Source organism: Phasianus colchicus, chromosome 18, assembly GCF_987193195.1.
Source record: "Phasianus colchicus chromosome 18, bPhaCol1.hap1.1, whole genome shotgun sequence".
In the NCBI taxonomy this organism is placed as follows: domain Eukaryota; kingdom Metazoa; phylum Chordata; class Aves; order Galliformes; family Phasianidae; genus Phasianus; species Phasianus colchicus.
In genome coordinates this window covers 3,539,286-3,562,391 of record NC_143453.1, presented here as the reverse complement: position 1 = coordinate 3,562,391, position 23,106 = coordinate 3,539,286, and the positions used below count along the sequence as shown (strand labels likewise).

At 46.1% G+C, this 23,106-nt stretch overlaps 1 protein-coding gene across 5 annotated transcripts in view; it reads left to right on the top strand.

The window, feature by feature from the left end:
* The window catches only part of TAOK3 (TAO kinase 3), a 70,739-nt gene that overhangs the window by 43,330 nt on the left and 4,303 nt on the right, over positions 1-23,106 (top strand). For 4 of the 5 annotated variants that reach the window (XM_031592193.2, XM_090120947.1, XM_031592194.2 and 1 more), the window contains exons 12-17: positions 3,361-3,528; positions 6,218-6,424; positions 13,538-13,672; positions 20,145-20,381; positions 20,986-21,114; positions 22,015-22,218. In XM_031592193.2, coding sequence (XP_031448053.1) covers positions 3,361-3,528; positions 6,218-6,424; positions 13,538-13,672; positions 20,145-20,381; positions 20,986-21,114; positions 22,015-22,218 — 1,080 coding nt within the window. The remainder of the gene's footprint in view (positions 1-3,360; positions 3,529-6,217; positions 6,425-13,537; positions 13,673-20,144; positions 20,382-20,985; positions 21,115-22,014; positions 22,219-23,106) is intronic. The other variant, XM_031592195.2, reaches the window with a different exon arrangement.

Below are 23,106 nucleotides of genomic sequence, written 5' to 3'. Positions count from 1 at the left end.
ATCCCTTCCATAGTTTCCATACTGAACCCAAACAGTTAGAACTGTTTTGGGATGTGTCTTGTGCAGGCTTGTCATTGCTGTGAGTATATGGAGCAGGACCTGTGCTGGGATTGATGTGTCCTCAACTTGTCAGGGTCCTGGCAGGGAACCACGCTCCCATCACTGTTTCTGAAGCCATCAGCTTTCATTTCTCCCCAAACCATTTATCATTCCAAAGGCTTTGCCTTTGGAATATTTAAGAACAACCTTCCTTTCAGTGGTAGGGATGTGTGTAGTCCTGTCCAGCCCCTTCTCCATCAAGCTGCTGCTTTTTCTTTTAAGTATTTCCTTTCTTTAACATTGATGAGTGGCCCTGCTATTCCTCTGGTTGCCGTGCATAGCTGCTGGTGAGAACTGCATGGCATGCTGCTGTTCCACACCAGGTAAACAGGACTCAGTTTTTCCTTAAATATTTGAGCAGAGGAATTGTTAGCTCCTTAGGGTGTTTTGCTTAATTTCCACAGTAGGTTAGATTGCTGCTCTGTGTCTACCTGACAGCCTTTTCATGCTGATTTTTGTTCTAAGGCTACCATTCAGCCTTTGTTTTATGGCTTCTCTTGTTGCTTTTTCGGCTCAGTAAAATGCATTCTCATGGATATTTCTGAATCTTTCAGTTCTCAAAGTGAGAAATGGAAATCACGCAGTCGTTGCTGAATAGCTGGCTTTGCACTCGCTTCAGTCTTTGCTTTAAGCCTGGACCATATAGAATATTTAACCCTCACGCCTTCACTTTCCAGGTACATGCTGACAAACGAGCTTGTTTTCATTCTCTTCAGCACCCAGTGTGTTTCCCTGTCATCTGTTTGTGCCGTGCCACTTAGCCAGCGTTTTGTTCTCTGGTTCTGCTTGCAGCACCCCGACAATCCCTTGACCAGCTAATAGGTTTATGTTGTGGGTTTCAGAGTGATTCATTCATGTGGATTGGCAGTCTTTCTGCTCTCTAGGAATAGCACAAGTTCATTGAAGGATATGATTTCATGAGTGCCGTACGCTGGAGTCTGTGCAAACAATTGGAGCTGAGATGGCATTCTTAAATTATGTATATTCCATCTTTTTTTCTTGGATTTTACACTTTCAGAGCAGTCCCCCAGATGTTCCCTCCCGCTGGAAGCATCTCCTCCTTAAAGCCTGTCAGATCATACATTCAACAGCTTGTTTTTTGGGGAGGGTTTTCTGCTTGCATACAGTAAACAGGAACAGAGCAAAAATCTTTGCAGCCACGTTTTCCTAAAGGGATCTGAATGGTAAGAGGTGCTCAAGAATGTATTCTGTTTACCACCCTAGGCGAGAAAAAGGAGAATAACACCCATCTGGCTAATATTCTCCCTTTCAAAATTAGAAGCAGTGATCTAACCTGTTTATAGCACTTGTGTTCTTTTGCTCAGCATGCACGGCGTTCCCAGGAGCTGTGGTTCTGCTGGTTACTCTTCCAGCCAACTTGCTGCTCACCTCTGCATTAACCTCTTCCTCTTCTGGAATCTGTTGGGTTTTCTCCTTACAATTTGAAGGAAGTGACCAAATGACATTCTTTCAGCCATCATTTCTTCCCAAGCTGTACAGTTACCTAGCATCTCATACATCTAATTTAGATGGCTCTTTCATGCAGCTGAGCACTTAGAGTTGTGTCTTCCTTCTGCAGGTCTGCTGGTGGTTGGTTTTGTTCCTCTGCATCTGCCATAGAGTTTCTATGGGGCAAATATACCAAATATACACAAATACAGCTTCCCATTCAGTGTTTGCAGTGTTAAAGAACGTGCATAAACCAGTACACAGCAGATAGATAGGAAGAACTCAAGTTTGGGATTGTTGTCCCAAGTGCATTACTGCTTTCTAAAGTTTACCTGCAGTGAGATACAAATGGTTACTTTTTTCTAATCATAAATAAGCTGCAGATTGTCACTTCTTACAGAGTAATAAGTGATCTGCACAGAGGAGCAGAAATGAATCATTTTCTTCTGTTTGAAATAGCGTGTGGAATTTTTAGTTACAAGGAGTTGATACTGAAGGGACTAGCATTCTCCATTAACAAAACTCAGATGCACTCCAGTTTGAATTCAATTAAAAACAAGAAATAAGCCTGTGGCATGTTTCTTTCTTTGCTTATGTACAAGTCATTAAAAGAAGATCTTCACATCCTTTCAACTTCTTTGTATTCAAGACTTCTGCCTTAAGGAGGGCTGGGTTTTGCATGCCTGTTGCTGAGCTCCAGTTGGGTGTATTGGTCCTGGAGTCTGAGGGATGGCAGCGGCTGTGAGCAGGGATGCACCTCCTGGTTGGCCAACTGTGGCTCAAGAGCTGGGGCTGGGCAGCCAGGTGTGATACTGCTGGGTGCTGCTTGGTGGATGGAAGCCAGCTGCTGAGCTCACTAACAAAAATCCAGCATGGCACGTGCTGTGCAGGGCAGAAAACTTTTCTCCTATTCCTCTCTTGTTCGTATTTCTACAAGTGATGTGAGTACTTCAGAGCTATCTGAACCAGTGATGGTGATCCCATGTAGAGTGTTGGCTGTCTGCCTTACTCAGAGGTTGGATCAGAAAGGCTTTCATACCCCATTGCCAGCTGTACAGTGCAGGAGAACATGGCTGATAAGTCAGAGATGAGCCTTTAATCACGTACTTAAAATCCATTAAACAATTTATTAAGTCTGCACTTAAAACCTGTGCTTCTTGCACATCCTTTGCAGGAGTTGGCAAAAAAAAAGCTTTGACAATAAATAAACCTTGCACTCATCTTCCTGGTTTGAATTTGAATTTGAATAGGTCAGCTTCAGGGTAACTCTTTGCAGGTAATTGCTTCCTATTTGTCCTTTATTCATTTTCTTCATTCTGAAGACCTGTGCCTTTGCAAGGTTTGAAATGGCACTGTCTTCACCTTGAAGGGGTTCAAGAAGGAAAGAAGCAGCTGTTAGCTGAGAGCCCAGAAAAATCTGACCCTGCTTCCAAAAGTGAGTCCGAAGGGTCTCAGGCCTCCCCATCCACCACCCTGCATTTCCTGCCATTGATGCATCTGTGTTTCCAGTAGCAAAGTGATTTTCCCTCATTTTTCTGTATTTGATCACGTTCTGCGCTGAAAGCAGTTCCTCTGACTTTGGAAGAAAGCATTTTGCAGCCTACACTTTGAACCTCGTGGCGGGTAGAGTGATCCCCTCGGTTGTGTGCTGTAGTGCAGTCAGTGCTGAGTGTGTCTGGAGCCTTTTGTAACTGGTATCACTAATTCCTGAGCGTGAGCTGTTGTTTCAGGTGACCCGAAGTAGTCTCTGTTTGTAGATTGAACAGCCTGGTGTCACATCTGAGATCAGATGTTTTGTTTTCTTGAATTCAGCACGATTTTGTTCGCCGAGATCGACCGCCGAGAGTCCTCATAGACCTCATACAGAGGACAAAAGATGCAGTGCGAGAACTGGATAACCTTCAGTACAGGAAAATGAAGAAAATCCTTTTCCAAGAGACGCGGAACGGCCCTCTGACTGAGTCTCAAGAGGAGGAGGAGGTACTTTGGTTTCATGACCCTATTTGCACTCTTCTGATAGACTTCAGGGCAAGTGAGATGTGTTCCTGTCTTTAAGGGGCAGAATGAGAGCATCCACAGCATGGATGTGATCCATCTGGTTGGAATACCAACTGAATACCAACTGAATCAGCAGGGCTAGGATAGGATGCTGAGCATTACCAGCCATTGCTCAATGTTAGATGTGCACTTACTGGCAAAACAACAACTTTGGCTTTTTCAGACAGTTGCCTTTCTTCTGCAAACTTTGGGAAAGAAACTCATTTGGAGGGAGATCCTCTGTGATGAAAAAATAACCCACAGGCTGTGCAACGGAGAGCCTAGAGATGGTCTGAGCTTTTCATTCTCATAGCAAAATCAAGACTGCTTGATTAATGTTAATTTTTATTTTCAATTACCATAGGCTCATTACTTTACAGTAAATTTATCATGAGCTGAAAAGCAAATCGCCAAATTAGTGGGACTTATTTTTTTTTAATTCTTTAATATTAAAGAAAGAAAGATTGGAGATAAAATTCAGCTGCAGTTGAAATCTTGTAATAAACCACCCACTTCATCAGTGTGTGATAATTGACAGTAACTGTGGCTTAGAGAGGGAAACCAGTCATTTTTCAATTGATGAGATTAGGTGGAAATTAATGTCATTTGGTGTAGGCACTTGGCTAAATAAATCCATGCCTGATTCTCAAGCACAAAAATCATAGGGAAATTGCTATATATTCCTTTTTCTTGCATTGTAGCAAGATCACGTGCAGTGAGGTGCCAAAGTCTAACATATATTTGGGGACTTGGCTTTGAGGCTTGCATATGTCAAATGCTCTTTTAAAGCTAGTCTGATGCTTTGGTTTAAGCAGTGGGCAAGCCTGGGTGTCAGGTGGGAGAGTATACAGGAAGAAGAGACTGATGCCTATATTGTCCTCTTCACTTTGGAGAAGGGGCAGCAGCAGATCCAAGCTCCACAGCTGAGGTGTGCTAGTACTGATTGAGATGCATCTTCCTTTGTTCTTCCTGTCCCCATTCCTAAAAAGGATAGAAAAGTGTGTGTCCAGGACTTAACACTTCTAATGAAGCTCACACTCTGCATGTGCACAGCATGCTCTGCACTAGTTTTACCACTGAGCTTGCATACCACCAGAGGAGGTCGTGTTGCACACACAGCAAGAGCAACGACTGAAGTAAAACACAGCACTTGCTTCAGGTTCTAAACTGGTTAACAGAAGCTGAGAATGCCGCAAGTTGCTTCTTCTTTCTGCCCTAGGCTTTCTCAGTGCAAGGCATATTGCGAATCCCCTTTTTAACACTCCCAATAATACTAATGCTTTCCTCAGACCTTTTGGAAGAAAGTTGAGACTCCCTGGAAAGTATTCAAGTCAGGAAGTCAGTGTTAAGGTTGCATATACAATCTCATCTCTGCCCTTCCGTGTTTATTAGTGTTTAGTATTATTTATTAGTATTAGCACTATATGTGTTTATTAGTTAGACACATTCCCATCTTAGATGTTATTTCTGTGGCAACTTGGTGTGAACATCCTGGAAATGTTTTCATTTTCCTGTGTATTTTGGCTGCTGAGTGCTTTTATACGGACTCTGAATGATCTGCTAATTGCTTAAAAATAATCACACAATCAAATACAAATCTGTCAAACTTCTTTCTTGCAGTTTCCAACAAAATGAGTTCACTGTCAATTGATTTGAAGCATGATTCTCCCCAAGCTCACTTTGGAGGCGAGAAGCAGCAGGGTGCAGGGCAGCCACTCGTCTGGGTGAATCAGAGCTATCTCAGAGCAGGAGCTGAAGGCTCTTCAGAGCTCTCAGTCCTCACTGTGAACTCCTTGCAAGCATCTTCAGTCTCGTTAGTTTATTACAAGGGACTCTGTAATTCTCTGAGTCAGTCCAGATTAAGCTCATGCTCTGGGATTACTGAGCTCATATAAAACCAAGAGAAGAAGATGCTACCTTCTGATGTTCCAGTGTAGAAGAAAAAACATGTCCTGTGTGAGGAATAATTATTTAAGTATGCCTAAGCAGATTACAATAGCTTTAATCATTATAATAATGCAGATTCTTCTGAGTCAGGTGTTTAAAGGTGAACGAAGATTACATAAGAATTTATCTTGGCTGAAAATGCAGGATAGGAGGCTTTTATTAGCTGGAAAGAATAGAATTGCTGACTGTTAGGGACACAGAGGTTAAAACCACCAACCTATGAAGCACCCTGAGATAGTTACCTAATCATAACAGGTGGATTTGTCACCCTACATCTCTTCTGACTCACCAGATGTGACACAGCATACCCAAACTCAGAATGTTGTTTTAATACAAACTTAAAAGTTTGTTCCTTCCTCAGCTGTAGGACTCCTTTCACCACCAATCCACTATTCCTGGTGTGTTCTATTCAAAGCAGAGCCATGCCCAGACCTGCTGAGATGTGGAAAAAGCTGGCCTGGCCCCTGATGTGTGAGGATCGCAAGGAAAGAAGCAAAAGCTAACTGCCCTTTGTGCATTATTTCATAACCCATGCAGTTCTGAGAAAGGAAGCTGCCAAAATACTGAGCAAAAAGCCCTTCACTCAGCAGAGTTGCCTTTAAAACCAACCATGGGCAGTGCAGTCTGCACCTGTTGGGCAGGTGATCCTCTGCAGTGTTTGTAACTGATGCCCCTTGTTTTGTAGGACAGTGAGCATGGATCAAACCTGAGTAGGAAGATGGACAGTCTGGGCAGCAACCATTCCATCCCAAGCATGTCTGTGAGCACAGGCAGTCAGAGCAGCAGTGTGAGCAGCATGCAGGAGGTCCTGGATGAGAGCAGCCCTGAACTGGTCATGATGCATAGTGACGAGAGCACAATTAATTCCACTTCCTCCGTTGTTCAGAAGAAGGTATGTCCTCTAGTGCTCTCCATAGCTTCCTGCGGTCCCTGCTATCGCTCACATTGGCTCTCCTGCATAGGGCCCCATGAGCAGTGTGCTGTGGTCTTGTGCTGAGCCATCTGCTGAGAGCAGGAGCTGGTGCTGGGCTTGCCAGAGTCAAGTTCTGTGTTTGTTCTGTAACGGCTGAGCTGTATGTAGAGAAGCTGCAAATAAAGAGACTGCTAACGAAGGGTAGTGCTGTCAGTGGCTAGGCAGGGCTCCTGCAGACTTACTGCATGCCTCCTCACCCAGCCCTGCATGTGCACCCCTTCATCTCTGCTTCGTGACATCAGTCCTCGTTTCCTTGTGTGTGACTGTACTGTGTTATATGGGATGGTGACAAGTGGTCACAGCAGCTGAGCTAACCATTTACCAGTCACAGTGTATGATTAAAATCTGCTTGCACTTGGATTTCCCTCATGAGAAGTGGAAGTGTGCAGAACATTGGACCCTTCCCACGAGGTATGTTATGAGTCAAATTCCACTCTATGCTTTTCTGCTCTTTTGCTGCATGTTGTGATCTGTTGTCTTTTTGTTTTCGTAGTGCTAGATAGCAGACTGAAGTCATCCTGCCCTATCTAACTCAGCATCTAATCTGATATTGGCCAAACTGAAATTATTTTGGCCATAGTAGTAGTGTTTGTTAGTGGGCAGTAAGATGTAGGTTTTGTGTGATTGCTTTTTCAAAGGGTTTTCAATGCATTTATGTACTTTTTGCCAACAGAGCTAAAGCATTACAGCAGCAACGAAAGTATGAATTTCTCCTTCATAGCATTATGACAAAGCCTAGTTTTAACTAAGTGTTTTGTAGGCAAGTTTCTTCCTCCTGAAATGCAATATTTGTGTGATTGAACATGGAAGCATTTGTAAAAGGAAGCTCATTTTGTCTCCAACTGAAGCTTGCCTTATACATTTAGATACACTGGAAGATGAGTTGGGTTTGTTTCAGAGGGTTACATTTGCAATAGCATCTTGAAGAAGATAGGTATGAAATGCCACTCCAGGGAACCTTCATGAATGAAGAGTGGCATAACTAATTTTCTGTTCTGGGGGATTCTGGTTATAGCTTTTCTTCATTTTGTGTACATTTCAGGAACATGTATTTTGATTTCACGTTGCCAAGTGGTTGTATTTATGTATGTGTTAAAACAGAGAGATTTGAGAGATTGATTTGCACAATAATACGTTGTAATATTACTGATGGATTGGTGTCATTACAGTTGATGAAAACAAAGCGTGAACCACTTCCATCAGATCTAAATTGCATGTGTTAAAGGAGCAGAGTGCTGTTTGCTTTAACATGGTTATTTCGTTTTGTACTGAAAGGGAGGGAGCATCCTCTCACTCAGTCCTGTGGTTGCACACTGTACATGGGACAGCACTTGCACTGTGAACAAACACGATTACAACACCAGCTGGGTGTTTCTTACATGCTATGGAAGAACAGGATTGCTTACATACCTTTCAAAGAAGGACTATGAAAGAGCTCACCTGTGGGTCAGCTCCAGCTTATGTTTTAGGGTAATTTTGGAAGCACAAACATCAGAGCTTTGCTGATGGTCCTTATGAAGCAGTTAACAACAGGCACCTTGCACAGGTGCAGATGTCAACACAGTTGGCAGATGTTACCTTCTGCTGTGCATGTGCATTAAGTGCATTTGGAATATTGGCAGGACGTTACCAGGCTGAAAATACAGTTTTAATTGAATGTATGTCTTTTTAAAATTATCTTACCATGACGAATGCAATTTTAAATGGAAAACTGCTTTGTCTATGTATTATGTATATAGTAATACCTGTGTAAATACTATAATTGCAACAGGGCATTTGCTGGGGCTTATACATACATGCATCCCATTCTGTTTTCAAGGTAAAATTCCTTATTTGGGGAAAAACCCCTTAAATCTGTACTTGCTCTAACTAGTTCTGTAAGCTGGTTGAGTGGATGCACACACATTGTGTTTTGTTCTACCAGGTGAGAAGCAGGGGGTGCTGAGTTCAGTTACACTCCCTGAGCCTAATCTCAAACAAAATCCAGAGAACCTTGGGGTTCAATCTTAAATTAAGCTTTTGTTTTGCATTTAATCAGCCTTGAAAGGCTAAAAAAGAAAATACAGATGAACGTAATTAGCCAGCTGTCTGCCTTATGTGGGCATAGGGTCATGTGCTGGATTGTTTTGACATGGGTCAAATCAGAATGCTCGGTAAAATTATGGTGTTCCACAAATGTGTTAATTAACGACCTCCAGATGTTCCAGACTGTGTGCACATGCCCACAATGGCTGCATTGCCTGAGCTGTTAGCATGGCTCAGAGCTCGAGGTGTCGGAGGCCTTTAGATTTCATTGCACCACAGCCCCAGCGTGTTCAGTTGAGACCCACCAACTCTATGGGTGGCTATGGTGTGCACCAAGCAATACCCAAGCATTTGGGATGGATCCTCCATGAGAAAAGGACACGTCCTCACTCCTTCCAGCAGGCAGAACCTTTGGGGCAGCGCTTTGCTCTCTGCCTTTCTGAGCTTCTGCTTGGAACGCAGGTTGCTCCTATTTGTCAGCAGAGTGAAACCCGTAGATTGGAAGAGAAATGACTTGAAAAGAAGAAAATAATGATAGCCATCCCTAACTGACCGTGTCACTCTTTATGTAATTGAGTTTATAGTTGTATCCTAAATTGCTGGGGTAAAAAAAACAGCTACTAGTGCTGTAAGTCCTGCGTCCTCCCTTTCTGGGATCTTAGCCCTTCCTTGCAATCCAGGGCTTTCCTCGATAGTGTCCCCTCATCAAAGCAGTTTCTTCATAGGATTTTCAGATAATCCAGGTGGGATGGGCTGTTTTCCTAGGAGCATTGCCTTTTCCCTTTCCTGGTTACGTTCCTCATGCAGGGCTCAGTCTGATCAGTGTAAGAGTTCTGGTTTTCCTGCCTCGTTCTTAAAGATAACAGCATGACCGTGCTCCTCCCTTATGTTAGCAGTGGATACACTCTCCTGTTCCCAAAGGGAGATGAAGACTCAGTTGTTCCTTTAGCTACTTCAGGTTGAGAACTGAAGAGTACAAGCCCAAATGCAGCTTTAGATACAGAATTAAAAATGGAAGGGTGAGAGGAAAACCAGGTGAACTCCAAAGTCACTGTTGTTTTTAGGAGGTGTACAGACTGTTAGGTGCAGTGAACTACAGACCTGAGGTTTGGCCTATGAATGCAGGCAGTGGTGACCCCATGTGTACCTTCTGGAGCTGTGTCATGCAGGTCAGGGACACAGAGCCTGTTCTGCAAATGCTCCTGATGCTTAAACCTCTCTGCAGATGGTCGAGGCGTTTAGTCCCATGTATTAACATGAATGATGATGCTCCTTTGAATCCTCAGAAGTTAAGGATTTGCTGCAGTTGTATGTAGTGCTCTGCAGTTGCGTGCAAGTCCTTTCTGTGGCTCAGAAATTCCCTCTCCTGTTTGCCTAGGAGATTGGAAGTCCTCCTCGAGTGGAGGTTCCTCTTGTGTGAAGCCTTAGTGAAGGTACCTCTTTGGTGTGCAAAACTGAAGGTGCAACACACAGGCCAACAGTCCTGGGGTGCAAGCTTGATTGTTTCTACTTCAGGCTGCTCTGGTGTGAGCAGTTTGACGTTGGGGAGGTTATTTCTGAATCAGATGTGAGGACAGTGGGACTCCTTTCTCTGTTTCGCACTTATGGATGCTTTGCCAGTGCGAGAGCTTCAACACAGTTATATACTGAAAAGAATGCAAACACCAAATGCAATTCATAGATCTGTCTCCCCGGTTTTGTTGTGATTAAAATCCGAGGCAAAATTCTCATTGATTCATCAGTAGGGAAAAAATCAACTCCAATGTACCTACTGAGTTTTCTATTTGCTTCTGTAGCTTGCTTGTTCTGAGCAAGCGTTCTATTCACATAGGAGGCTTCATTGCAGAAATGGTTCTGTTCTCATGGAATCACTGAATCATAGAACTGTTTGAGGTGGAAGGGGCCCTTAAAGGCCACTTAATCCAACTCCCCTGCAATGCACAGGGACACCCACAGCTGGTCAGATGCTCAGAGCCCCATCCCCTGACCTTGGGTGTCTGCAGGGACCGGACACCCTAGCATTACTCAAAACAATCTACATCTTGAAGCAAACACACGATCTGGTAATGCAGTTATCTGGAAGGGGCCTACTCAGAATGTCCATAACACAACTGGAAAGCAAAAGCCATGGCAGGTGAGTTAGGCAGATGTTCTGGTGTTGAGGCAGAGATTGTAAAAACTGCTGTTCTGTGAGGAAGATGAAAAAGGCATCTTGTGGTGGAACCAGCATGGGGCTCTGGAGGTAAAATTGAGGTTCTCATTCCAGGGACTGACCTTGGCCAAGCCGTCTGGGTTTGAGCAGTGATTTGCTGCTTTCTTGGTTGAAATCTTTGCATTCACCCTAGCATATTAATGTAATGGACAGAAGGGAGACAGCTATAGGAGACCTTAGGAACCCGTGTTGCTTCAGACTGTGGATGTGTAACCATGAGTAAGATTTGGCCTGTTGCCATCTCAGTTTTGTAGCTCTAGTAGAGCTCTTGTAGCTCTTGTGTTCTTAGAATCATAGAATTAAAGTTGGAAAAGACCGCTGAGATCTCATCCAACCTTCTGCATCTCTTCAGTCCTTTGTGGTTAAGACATCTAAATCTTGTACAGATCTGTAGGACAGGATTTTTATTTAGCTTTATTTGGCATGCAGGTGACTCCAGTGTCAGTTTGCAGTTGCTGTCTCTGTTCCCCTTGCCCTGGCCTGCTTCAGAACCATGTGTGCACACGAAGCAATGCTTGCAGGAGCCCTGAGAGCCCTGTGTCAGCCAGGTCCATCCCTGCAGGGCTGCTGCTCAGCTCAGCCGAACTGCTGGGGCTGCAGGCTCCCACCGTGGCAGCAGGAATATCAAACCAAGAGGTGATGTTAGCAGCCAGTCAGCTTCAAATACAGTCCTGGGATTGTGTTTCAGTCCTTACACCTTCTTGCTAGAAGAGATTGTGGCAGAGCTGTAGGAGACGTGGCATTGGTACCCTTCCAGTGAACCCATGAGTCTCAACTGAGTGATGCTGTTGAAGTATAAATGTTTAATCACTGCTTTTTTTGGTGTGACCGTAACAGTCTCAGACTTAACTTCCTCATCACAACATGGAAGTCTGGGTGCACCCTCTGTCATTTGAACTTGCACAGGTTGAAAATCTAAGATCTACCCCAGATGGACCTTCTGTAATGTTGTCTCCTCCTGCTGAGGATGTGCAACAAAAAGCCCAGTGTAAGGATAAGAAATTAAAAGAAATTACAACTGCTTATTACCCTCTGCATCGATTCACTAGTGCTATGGAAGGAATGTCCCTATAGCTAGAAGAGCTGCTATAGCTGTGGTGCAGTGATGGTCTCAGCCATTGCTCTCCCTGCCAAGGCAAGGGGAGGTTGTGTGGGGCTCAAAGTGAAGGGCTGGAGAAAAGGTGTCTGTTTTAAACGTTTAAAATCAATGCGTGGTTTGGTTCTTTACATCAGTGCTTCTCTACCTGTTGGCCTTTTGCTGGAAAGCATATTGAAGCGTGTCCAGAGAAGGGCAACAAGCAGTGCAGGCTGTGGAGCACAGGTCTTACAGGGAGCAGCTTGTGGAGGTGGGATGGTTTGTTTATCTGGAGAAAAGGAGCTCAGGGGAAACCTCATTGCTCCCCATAACTGCCTGGAAGGAGGCTGTGGTGAGGTGGGGATCAGCCTCTGCTCCAAAGCTACAGTGATAGGGTGGGAGGTGATGGCCTCAAGTTGCACCAGGGGACGGGCAGAGTGGATATTAGGAACAATTTCTTCTCTGAGAGTGGTGATGCATTGGCTGCCCAGGGAGTTGGAGGTCTTCGTCCCTGGAGGTGTTCAAGGGAAGGACAGCTATTGCACTGACGTGGCCTAGAGCAGTCACAGCCATGGGTTGGACCTGATGATCTTAGTGATCTTTCCAACCTTAACGCTTCTGTGATCCTATGAAAGCAGTTGAATTTGTGCAGGTCCAATCTAGGAGTGGCAGAACACCGGGGAGAGAAGCCTCTGGTGTGGGAGAGAAGTGCCACGGTGAAAGTGCCACTGTGCACGGGCTGCTTGGTGATGGTTTGGCGGGCAGCAGAGATGTCACCCAGAGACACCTGCACAACCAGTGGGTCACTGCTGCCATATCCATGCTCCATACAGAGGATACGTGCCCACATGCCTCTACTGTAGGGCTGTACAAGTGAGCAACGCCTTCCTTTGCACCCATGCCAGCTGGAAACCCGATGTCATTCAGGAAGACTTTCAAGTTGGTCATGGCCATACCAAGCCTGTGCTGGTGACCCAGTGGGATGTGGTGGTGGCTGTGGGCACATCCTGCAGGCTGCCACCTTTCAGTGTTTGTGGTTGTTTGCCAGCAAGCCAAGTTTGGAAGCTGCACGGGAAAAACGTTTGTGTTAAAACCTGTGAGCTGTTGCTTTAAAGGGGGGGAAAAAAAAAAAAAATAGGGGAGAAAAAAAAAAAAAAATCCTTTGTGGGCTGTGGAGAGAAAGTGCTAGAAGCGTGCGGGATCATGACTGGAAAGCAGGATCCCTGAGTGGCGGCAGGGCCGGCAGCACGGCCGGGATGCGGGAGCAGGCAGCGGGCGCGGGACACAGCCCCGAGCTGCCGGGGGAAATGAACGAGGCGTCCCGAGTGCCATAGAGATGGGAGTCACGTTTCTCCAGGGATCGCTGGGCTGCGGTGCTTTCGGCCAAGCTTTTTGAAGAGCTCCGGTCACTCTGCATTGCCTTTTTTTTTTTTTAATATGTAATGCTGGAGGTTTAAAAAAAAAAAAAAAGCACAAAAAAAAAAAAAAAATCCTTGCCGGGGATTGAGGAGGCATCCCGCTAGCGATCAGCTGACACGGCGAGCCGGAGCTGCAATGTGTTGCTTATTCATTTCGTACCGTGGGAGCTGCAGGGGCTAGCAGAGAGCTAAACTATGCATTTCAAACAGCCGTGCTTGTGCAGAGAGAGGGCTGAGAGAGAGGCAGCCGCCGAGGAAAGAGCACAGCTGGACTTTCTCCTTGTTTTTATCCATTTCTGCAGGATCATGTATTTATAAGGGATGAGGTGGGCCACAGGGATCGCAGGCCTGAGGTGCGGCCTACCCAGTCGGTGCAGAATCAGGCCCTCCACTACCGGAACCGAGAGCGCTTTGCCACGATCAAATCAGCATCTTTGGTAAGCAGCCCCCTCCTCTGCTCCATTGCGTCTCCCTGTCTCTCTCCGGGAAGGGGTCAAGAATCCTTTTTCTTCTTCTTTCTTTTTGTTTTTCCTCTCTTTAATTTTATTTTTTTCTTCTCCCCCCTTTCTGTTGGCATAGCAACTCGGTGCTGCGCCGGGTGGTATTTTGGCTGTGTGTGTGAATGGGGGAAATGTCGAATGCATGGAATGCCTGTGCTTTCACGCTGCATATCTTTTCAGCAGATGTGGAATCAGCCACGTTTGTGGGTGAAGCTCACATCGTCTCAGGTTATTTTTCCCTTTTTCCCACCCGTCTCCTTTGTTAGAAGCCGTTCATGTTAACGACGGTGCTTATTTGCATGTGCACAAACCGCGGACTGGGTGTGCTGGCGTGGAATACGTTTGGATGCCGTGGAAATGCAGATGGGGCTGGGAACAATAAGATTTGCCGTTTGCAGGGCGAGCTGCTGGTTTTTCATTTATTTATTTATTTATTTATTTATTTATTTATTTTCTCATTCATTCATTCATTTATCTCAGGCAGCAGCAGCAGCAGCAGCACGGTGACTGCATCCCCACGGGCAGCATCGCCGGGCTGCAGCAGCTTACAAAGAGCAAGGGGGGGGGGGGGGGGGAAGGGGGGGGATGGGGCGAACCCAGATTTGTACTATTGCAAATGGGATTTCTGTGGACGCCTTTGTAGTAGCGAGAGGGGTGTGTGCTGCCAGAGTTACAGCCGCGCCTCCCGCCCGGCCCCGTACGGCTGCGGGCACCGGAGGGTGCACGGATGGAAAGAGGGGAAGGGAGAGGGTTGGGGAGGCACAGGGACACGGAGTGGGACGTGTTCCAGCCCCACGGTGTTGGAGGTCACATGGATGGAGCGCTGGGAAGTGCCGCCGCTCGGCCTGGCACTTGCTTGGTGTTATGACATCATCCCGGACCAACCCGAAATTACAACGGCGAGCCCTCCCCTTCTGGCTTCGCCCTGGCTGAATGGTTTTTTCTCCCTTCAGCACCACCATTTCTTGTTTCCCCACTGCACAGCTCCCAATCTCTGTGCGTGCAGGAGGCAGCGGTGCGTGTGCAACCACAGCTGGAGGCTCTCAACAGAGAGGAGCAGCAGCGGCCACGTTTTTTTTTCTGTACGGCGATTGCTGCCGTGGTTACAACCCACAGCGACGCCGTGGCCGTCAGACCCACCACCAGATGCTTTGCAGGCTGAAATTTGGGGCAGGGCATCCGAGTTCCATCTTCTGCAGGGGCACTCCTGTAACAGCACCCGAGTGCTCCCTGGGGCTGAGCGCCTGCTCCCCCCGCTGCTCTCCTCCTCCCACCAAAGGAGTGACCTAGAAATGTGAGTGATGGAGGTTCACGCTGCACACCTGCCACATGTGGCAGCTCTGCTCTCCTGCAGACCTTGCAGGCCTTGCACGTTTTTATTTCATGCGTGCACACAGCACGGTGCCGACACCATTGCATGTAGGAGACAGTTACATTGGCTGGAAGGGATCAGTGTCTTGAGCATCATCATCCAAACAGATATCTGGTTTGATGGGCAGATGGGTGTGTGTGTGTGTGTGTGTTGAACACGTGTGTGATCCCTTACATGCATCCTGCAGAGTCCATAACTCCTCTCTTCCTCAAATGTGTCATCCCTGGACTACCTGGGTGGCTCCCGTGGCAAGGTGCTGCTGGGAGCTGGTGGCAGATGTTGGCGCAAGAATACAGGCTGTGAGGTCCTCCCAGTCCTCAGAGCACTGGGGAAGGCAGCAGTGCCCCAAGGTGGCTCCTTGTTTCCCATGGTAGCCTTTTGTGGGGCTGCAGCTGTGTCTGCCTCACCTGGTCACTTGGCTGCCCTAAATCTCTCTGCTTCACTTACTAAATGACTATAAGGACAAAATTAATAGCGGGTAAGAAAGGTGCTGGGCTTTCTGGAGAGCTTTTCTTCCTCTAGTTTTCTGTGGAATGTGCTCAGTGTGGCTTGCAGTGCTGCACTGAAGTGAACTCCATGCACAGCATCCTTTGGGACACGGGGCAGTCCCGCTGTCAGCTCGCTGTTACCAGCAGGCTGATGGAGCAGCAAGTGGCACTGTGTGTCATGTGAAGCTTTGTTGTCCCCATCACACGTGTACCTGTCCCCTTCCCAGCACTGACAGAGCTTCCCCAAACCATCACTGGGTATTATGGGGTCGTTACCATGTCCTTAGGTTGCATGGTGTGGGTGCAATTTCATTATGTTTACAGCAGAAATATCTCACTTAATGTATCTAGAGCTGGGCTTTCCCTTTTCACCTCTGTGTGCTCCAAAATGGAAACCTAGAAGAAATTCCAAGTTGAAACCAATTCCCCAGAACATGAAGAGTGCCAGTACAGGTGCTGGGTTTTGAGGTGCTGCTGTGGCTGCCAGTACAGCACACTCTTCTCTTTATCTGTGTGTGTTACCTCTGGATGGAGGAGGCCAGTGTTGGTTCTGTTTTGGTCAAAGGAAAACAGTCACACCTGCCCCTTGTCTCCTTGTTCAGTATCTGTGGGCAAGATTTTATATTAAAAATCAAGGGAGCCAGCATGCTTTGGTAGTTCCCTTATTGCTGCTGACTGTCAGTTTGCTCCTCAGCAGCTTAACACTGCTTTTTGGGCACTGAGAGGCATGTAGCCTCAACTGCAGAGAATCAGGAGCATGAGAAAATGGGAGTTTTGAGCTCAAACTCACTGTAGCAGGGTGATATTTGGGTGTAAAAGGATTGCTGACCAGCACCTCTAACAGGAGAGGAGGGCAGCACTGCAGAAGGAAGGAAAGCAGTGAGCCTAGGGCTGCTGGGCTGTGCCTGTGGGCAGACCCAGGCTCCCATAGCATCCATAGGTCAGGCTGTGAATATACCTTTTATACCTTTCCAGACTGTCACTGATGCTTTGCTATTACTTGTAAATAACATATGCATATAAAAATTCCTTAAAATAATAATAAATAAATGAAAAGAACAAATGGGGTTAAGAAAGCTGAAGGAGTGCTCTTGCCTTTTGAAACAAACTCTTACCTTTGTGCTTACCTAATTCAGGCAGCAGTTTGAATAGTCATTCTGGACCATCTTCCTCTTTGGTCACTGCAAATGCCAATCTCAGCCTCGAAGCTGGGAAAGCTGTGTTGAAAAAGAAGGCTGGATGTTCTGCATGCTGATAAGATTGCACATCAACATTTTCCAGTGAAAGGTGTGTTTTTAAATATGTGCAGCGAGGCACTGATTTGCATTTCTGGGTCATGCTTGACCCTTTAACTCTCTATCACTTCTTGCATTTCCTCGATAGCTGCTGTCGTAGTTTTCAAATGAATCAAATGAAATGATGTAAGTGGGGACTCTATCGAAGGCCTTGGCATTCTCTTCGAAATGGAAATGCCAGCAGAAGTGTTCCATGATCTCATCCTGAGTCTGTGAAGCCAAATGCCTGGGTACATGGGAGCAGCCTCTGGTTGTGGCCATCCACGTGCACCGACTCCTGGTGCATTTACACAGTGGCTGTTCTCTTGAACCTTCTTCTGCTGCAGCTGTGATGTTTTACTCCAGGTGTCGGGTTTCTCATCAGCTCATCTGGCTGCTGTCTGTGTAGATCTTTGCCCTAAAATGCTGAACTTGTTTTTTCTCATCTCAAAGTTCTCAATGGGAGAAAGGCTGCTGGTGGTTGGCGTTTTGCTCAGTCCTCTGCCTCCATCCAGCAAAGAAGACATGGTGTTTCGAGAGGTGAAAGTACTTCTTTTTAGGAGAAAACTCGGTGTCTTGTCTGAGCAGTGTGATGAGACGAAGAAGGATCTCTAAAGAAGTGCTATTTTGGAGGAGTTGTGAGCCCGGCTTCCTTACGTAAAGCAGAAAATCTTGGAGAGTGAATAAGAGTAACTTTGGATTTTATGTGATGAGTGAACTGCGTGTGAGAGTAGGTTGGAGAAGGCATCTGTCTGTCTCAGTTCTGTGTATGCCAAGGATGCAGAGCGATAAGAAACTGAGAAAATGTCACACCTTAATGGAAGCTGCTCTGTTTTATGCAGAGCTTTGGTTGTGCTGATGACCGGACTGATTGCGCCGTGCTTTGAGCGGGGCTTCAGGAAACCACACTTTTCTGCTTTAAAGGATGCTGACATTTTCTGGCTACGTAGAGAACAAACTTTGTGATAAGCATTTCCTGTATCATCTTTTTTCCCATTGTAACCTATGGAGCTATGTTTATGAAATGCTTTATAACTAATTTTCAGCTCTGTTAGACTCTTGCTGTGGCACTGAGCGTTCCCATAGCTGCAGGCAGTGCCCATCCAGGCACATCCTTGGCTACTGCCTGGGGGTCACCACATGTGCCAGACCCCAGCCAAGCCTGGAAGTCTTACCTTAGAATCATAGAATCATAGAATTGCTCAGATTGGAAAAGCTCTTAAAGACCGTAAGGTCCAACCATGATCTAACCATACTACCCTAACTCTAACAGCCCTCCGCTAAATCGTGTCCTTGAGCACCACATCCAAACAGTTTTTAAACACATCCAGGGACGGTGACTCAACCACCTCCTTGGGGAGCCTATTCCAATGCTTAACAATCCTTTCTGTAAAGAAGTTTTTCCTGATATCCAACCTAAAGTTACCTTGCTTAACATAGCCAACAGCATACATGTGAAATGCTGGATTCTTGTCTCTTGGATACATCTATCTCTTATCATTAACAGGTCTGACTTCTTAGAGAAACTCTACATCAGTTTCATGTGTTTAATCCAGCCAAATTGAAAATAACATCCCCAAATTCCTTGTGATAGCAGGATACGATTTGTGCATCAGCACTTCTTGTGGTTGATGTTTGGCTTTGCCATTGTGGTGCTGGAGTGCAGTATGGCACAGGGCTCATTCTTTGTTTTCTGTGCACAGATGTTTGCTTTCTCTCTAGAGTTGCCTTTATCATAGAATGGCTTGGACTGGAAGGGACCTCAAGGATCATCAAGCTCCAGACCTCTTTAGGAAGGGTGCAGGGGAAACAGGCCTTCCATTTCCTTAGCTTAGTCCTCTCATGACTTTTTTCTGCTCTGGGATTGGCCATTATTGTCTTGGATGGTGACTCCTTGCTGTAAATTATTGTTAATCCATTTGAGGGTAGAGGCCATGCGAGGCTCTTCCTGACCTCTTCACGCTCCTCCCTGATGTTGGTGACACATTGGTGGTACTGCTGAACTCACCAGTTGATGTTAGAGCTTAGCAACTGCTGCAGAACTGCTTGGTTGGCTCTCAGGAAAGCAGCTGCTGTCCTTCTGTTGGCTTCAGCCTTCTCAGGTCTGTGTGTACATCCCATCCCAGGCCTGAACTTATCTTAAAGATCTATGAAAAATGACCTTCAAATGACAGCAGTGCTGTGGTAGGTGCCAGTTCTTCCTCTTGGCTGCCTATGGAGAAATTCATCGGGAAGGCTGTGCTCCTGCAGGCTGCAGGAAGGGCTGTTGGTTCATAAGGCTCCAATAATCCCCTTCAGAGGGCTGAGCTCTGCTGCTTTGGGTCAGGTGTGGAAGGAGACATCCCCTCTTAGAGACTGCAGCTCTACCTGTGTGCTGAGAGCTCCAGCTTTTGGCTCCCAGGGTTGTCCTACAAAAGACGAGCAGATCATTACACGTGAAGTTCCTGAGTCTGTATTCTCAATTAGAAAAAAAAAAAAAAAAAAAATCAATCTTGGCCACTTTTCATCTTTTAAAATGGAAGCATTACCATCCGTGTTTTCTTCTGAAAAATTTTGGCTCGACTTCCTGGGTTTTTTTTTCTGCCTTTCACAGGGATGCACTTAGGCATGGAAATGAATGTGGAACTTGTGAGTTTGTTTCAGCTGAGCGGGGTTTAAAATCTGCTTAGACCATCTGATCAATCTTGTCAAGAGCACACAGTTCCAGAACAGCGTTCCCTTGTTAGAAAACTTTCAATTCTGGTAGGGAATGAGCTCAGTCTTGAATTCTAAGAAGAAATTTTGAAGGAGGTGGCTCATAGCAGGAAATAGGTGTTGAGGGACCACGCTGGAGCAGCGGTGACTTGGGGAGCTTCCAAGGATGGGGGCGAGTTCCTTAAAGCAGTGCCATCTTGTAAGTCCACGTAACCTTTGGGATTTGAAACCTGTCTCCAAGGAAGGTTGTACAGCAGGCACCTTTATTTGCAGACCTCCTCCAGTATTTCCCACAGTGATCTGCAACCTGTTTTCTTTGTTCCTAACGTGACGTTTTCTGCTGTGGCAGTGGAGATGCCACATAAAGTGTTTGGAAAGATGGGGGAAGGTTGAGGAGGGAGAAACCTTTTGACCTGATTTGTAGTATTAGATGCTAGCATCTCTGAAACCTGGAGCGGCTCTCCCTGCAAGTTGACCTCAAAGAGCACAGCAGCAAAGCGTGGTGTTCCTTACAGGTAAGCAGTTAATAAGGAGGCAGTCATGAAGACCACGTAGCATTTCTTTCCCTTTTCCTACCTCAGGTTACAAGGCAGATCCATGAGCATGAGCAGGAGAACGAGTTGCGGGAACAGATGTCAGGATATAAGCGGATGCGGCGCCAGCACCAGAAGCAGCTGATCGCCCTGGAAAACAAGTTGAAGGCCGAGATGGACGAGCACCGCCTCAAGCTGCAGAAGGAGGTGGAGACACATGCCAACAACTCGTCCATTGAGCTGGAGAAGCTGGCCAAGAAGCAAGTGGCTGTGATGGAGAAGGAGGTGAGTACCAGTGTGGGCTCCCCAGAGGTGATTGAGAAGTGTGTACCAGCTCCGAAGGGAAAAGTGTGAAACCCAGTTCAAATAGTGCTTGAAACCCATGTTTATGAGCACGTGGTGTGGTTACTGTCTGGAGCTGCCTTGGCCAGTTATTGGAACAGCTTTACAGCCACACACTGAGTGCTGGTGGACAGCATTGGCATCAAGCAGTGCTGCAGCCACTGACTGCTGGCTGAGGGACTGACACTTGTAGGCACCTGGCAGGGGGTTCTTCTTGTGGCTGTGGCAGCTACAAAGCTGTAACCTGGCAGCCTGCTCCATATAGTTAGTCAACCCGTTACTCCATATAGTTAGTGGGCTTTTGCCCTCCGAGGTGGCTCTGGGAGAGAGAAAAGAAATGAAAGCTCTTAAATGTGTGTGGGCATCCTGTTTTCTTATTTATGTGGAAGCAGATTTCATTTGGCCAAATATTTGTGGCTTTGTCTTACGTGTGATGGGAGAATGACAGACCAAAAATGCATAGAGGAAACTGATTTGTGCTGGATTCTGGATTCGTTGCTTGCACCTTCACCCCTATTTTTTTTTTCTTTTTCTCTGTGCCTTGCAGGCAAAGACAGCTGCAGCAGATGAAAAGAAATTCCAGCAACAGATTTTGGCTCAGCAAAAGAAAGACCTGGCGACCTTTTTAGAAAGTCAGAAGAAACAATACAAGCTTTGCAAGGAAAAGATTAAAGAGGCAAGCTGCTGTCATTTTCAGGGCTGAAGGGGTGTGGAATGAACATGAACTAGACTTTCCTTTTGATTAACCTGGGCCAGCCCAGGGGTTTAGGATGCCATCATACATGGAAGCAAATTTAGATTCCTAGCAAGTAAACTGTCAGGAACTGGGGTCATCTGGCAGCATTTCTGGAATAATCTTTAAGCATACTGGATGAGCCTGCATGATATGTCATGGAGTGGAGTCTTTGAAGCTGAGGATGATGAGGGGAAACAGCAATTCACAGAGAATTCTTCTTCCTCCTTATCTGTTTTCCCCACAGACAGTAAGCAATCAGAGCAGTGATACAGATGTCACTTGAATAAAAGCCTTGGGATTATTTACATGAACTGGAAAAAAAGACATCAGTAACTTAGTGTTTAGCCAGTGTCTGTCGCAAACTGTGTCCCCAGCAAAATCATTTGTAGTTAAGAAAGTAGGGGGGACAAAGGGGATAGCAAAGGGCCCTGTTGGATATCTGATTCAACAGATTTGAGCTTTAGTCCCACTGAAACGAGGGAAACTTAAGCCCAGGCTGGACTCCTTTGTAAAGCTGGTACAGGGAGCCAAGGATTTAGATCCCTTGCCTGGACAGACATACCTCCTCTGCAGTGGTGTTTTCTGTATTCTCATTGCTGCACTGTTCAGACCTTAAGGTGTTTGTTCCTACTGGGCACTTTTCCCTGCTCCTTTTGGGGGAGCAGCTCTAGAAGCGGCAGGGATGGCACGGCTGGGTGACAGCCTGGGCTCTGCATTTCTTGCCCTTTCATGAACTGAATGGTGGAGGAGTGCCAGGAGGTGCCCAGTGACCGATGGTTCTCCAGGTTCTGTGTCACAGTGATGCTAAAAAGAGCCTTGTTTTTGATTCTGTGCGTGCAGGAAATGAATGAGGACCACAGCACACCGAAGAAAGAGAAGCAGGAAAGAATATCCAAACACAAAGAGAACCTGCAGCACACACAGGCTGAAGAGGAGGCCCATCTTCTCAGCCAGCAGAGACTCTACTACGACAAAAACTGCCGTTTCTTCAAGAGAAAAACGATGATCAAGAGGCACGAGTTGGAGCAGCAGAACATTCGGGAAGTATGGCACTCTTCAGTTGCTTTCCTACATAGAGTTCTTGAAATTGTACCTTTGTGTCTGTAAGACAGTTTGGTGACTGTGATATTAGATCTCCGTGTTTTCAGTTGCCAAACAGAACTGAGAAAAGTGTAGGAAATGTGTTTTGGGAACCTGTTTTCTATACAGAAATGTAGTTGGCACATGGCTGCTTCTATTTATTAATGGAAGAGGGTGGCATAAGTGGCTTGCAGAAAGAAACATGTGAGCCACCCACTCTGGACCTGAGGGATTGATCTGAGCTCCTGCCCCCTAGGCTTTTTGGGGGAGGGCTTCATTCACAGCACAGGCCGTGCTGAGCATCACAGCCAGCTGTGGGATAGGAGGGCTGGAAGGGCATCGCATGAGGAGCTCTGCTTGTTGGCTGAAGTAAACACTTGTTTAAAACGTGTAATGAAACATTAATAAATCTAGCCTTTCTGGCTGCTGATAGTTGAATGCCAATTTGGAAAAAAAGAATTGGTGCTCCTAGATTTTTTTTTGTATATCTATTTTTCAGTATAGTATGTGAAATCTTCACGGAGCGTTAGGTGAGAAGGTATTTTAGCAAAGGCTGAGACTGAGCAACTGGTCAACCTGTTGTGATAACCACACATTCATTCTGCTGCCGTCAGATTCCCCACACACTTAACTGATGAGCTCAAATTCACTGGATCAGGAGCTTGAATTTAAACAACACTCTTTAAGTGTTGGTTATTTTTTACCTTTGATGTTGCAGGTAAGCAGGAGGTTGTTTTTCTGCGAGTGGAAAAGTGTGTGGACTGGAGTGCTTTCATTTGTTCACACTGGACTTGAAACCAGGTGTGAGATGGGCACATGAGTAGCTGGCTGGCCTGCCTTGAGGCCAAGGCA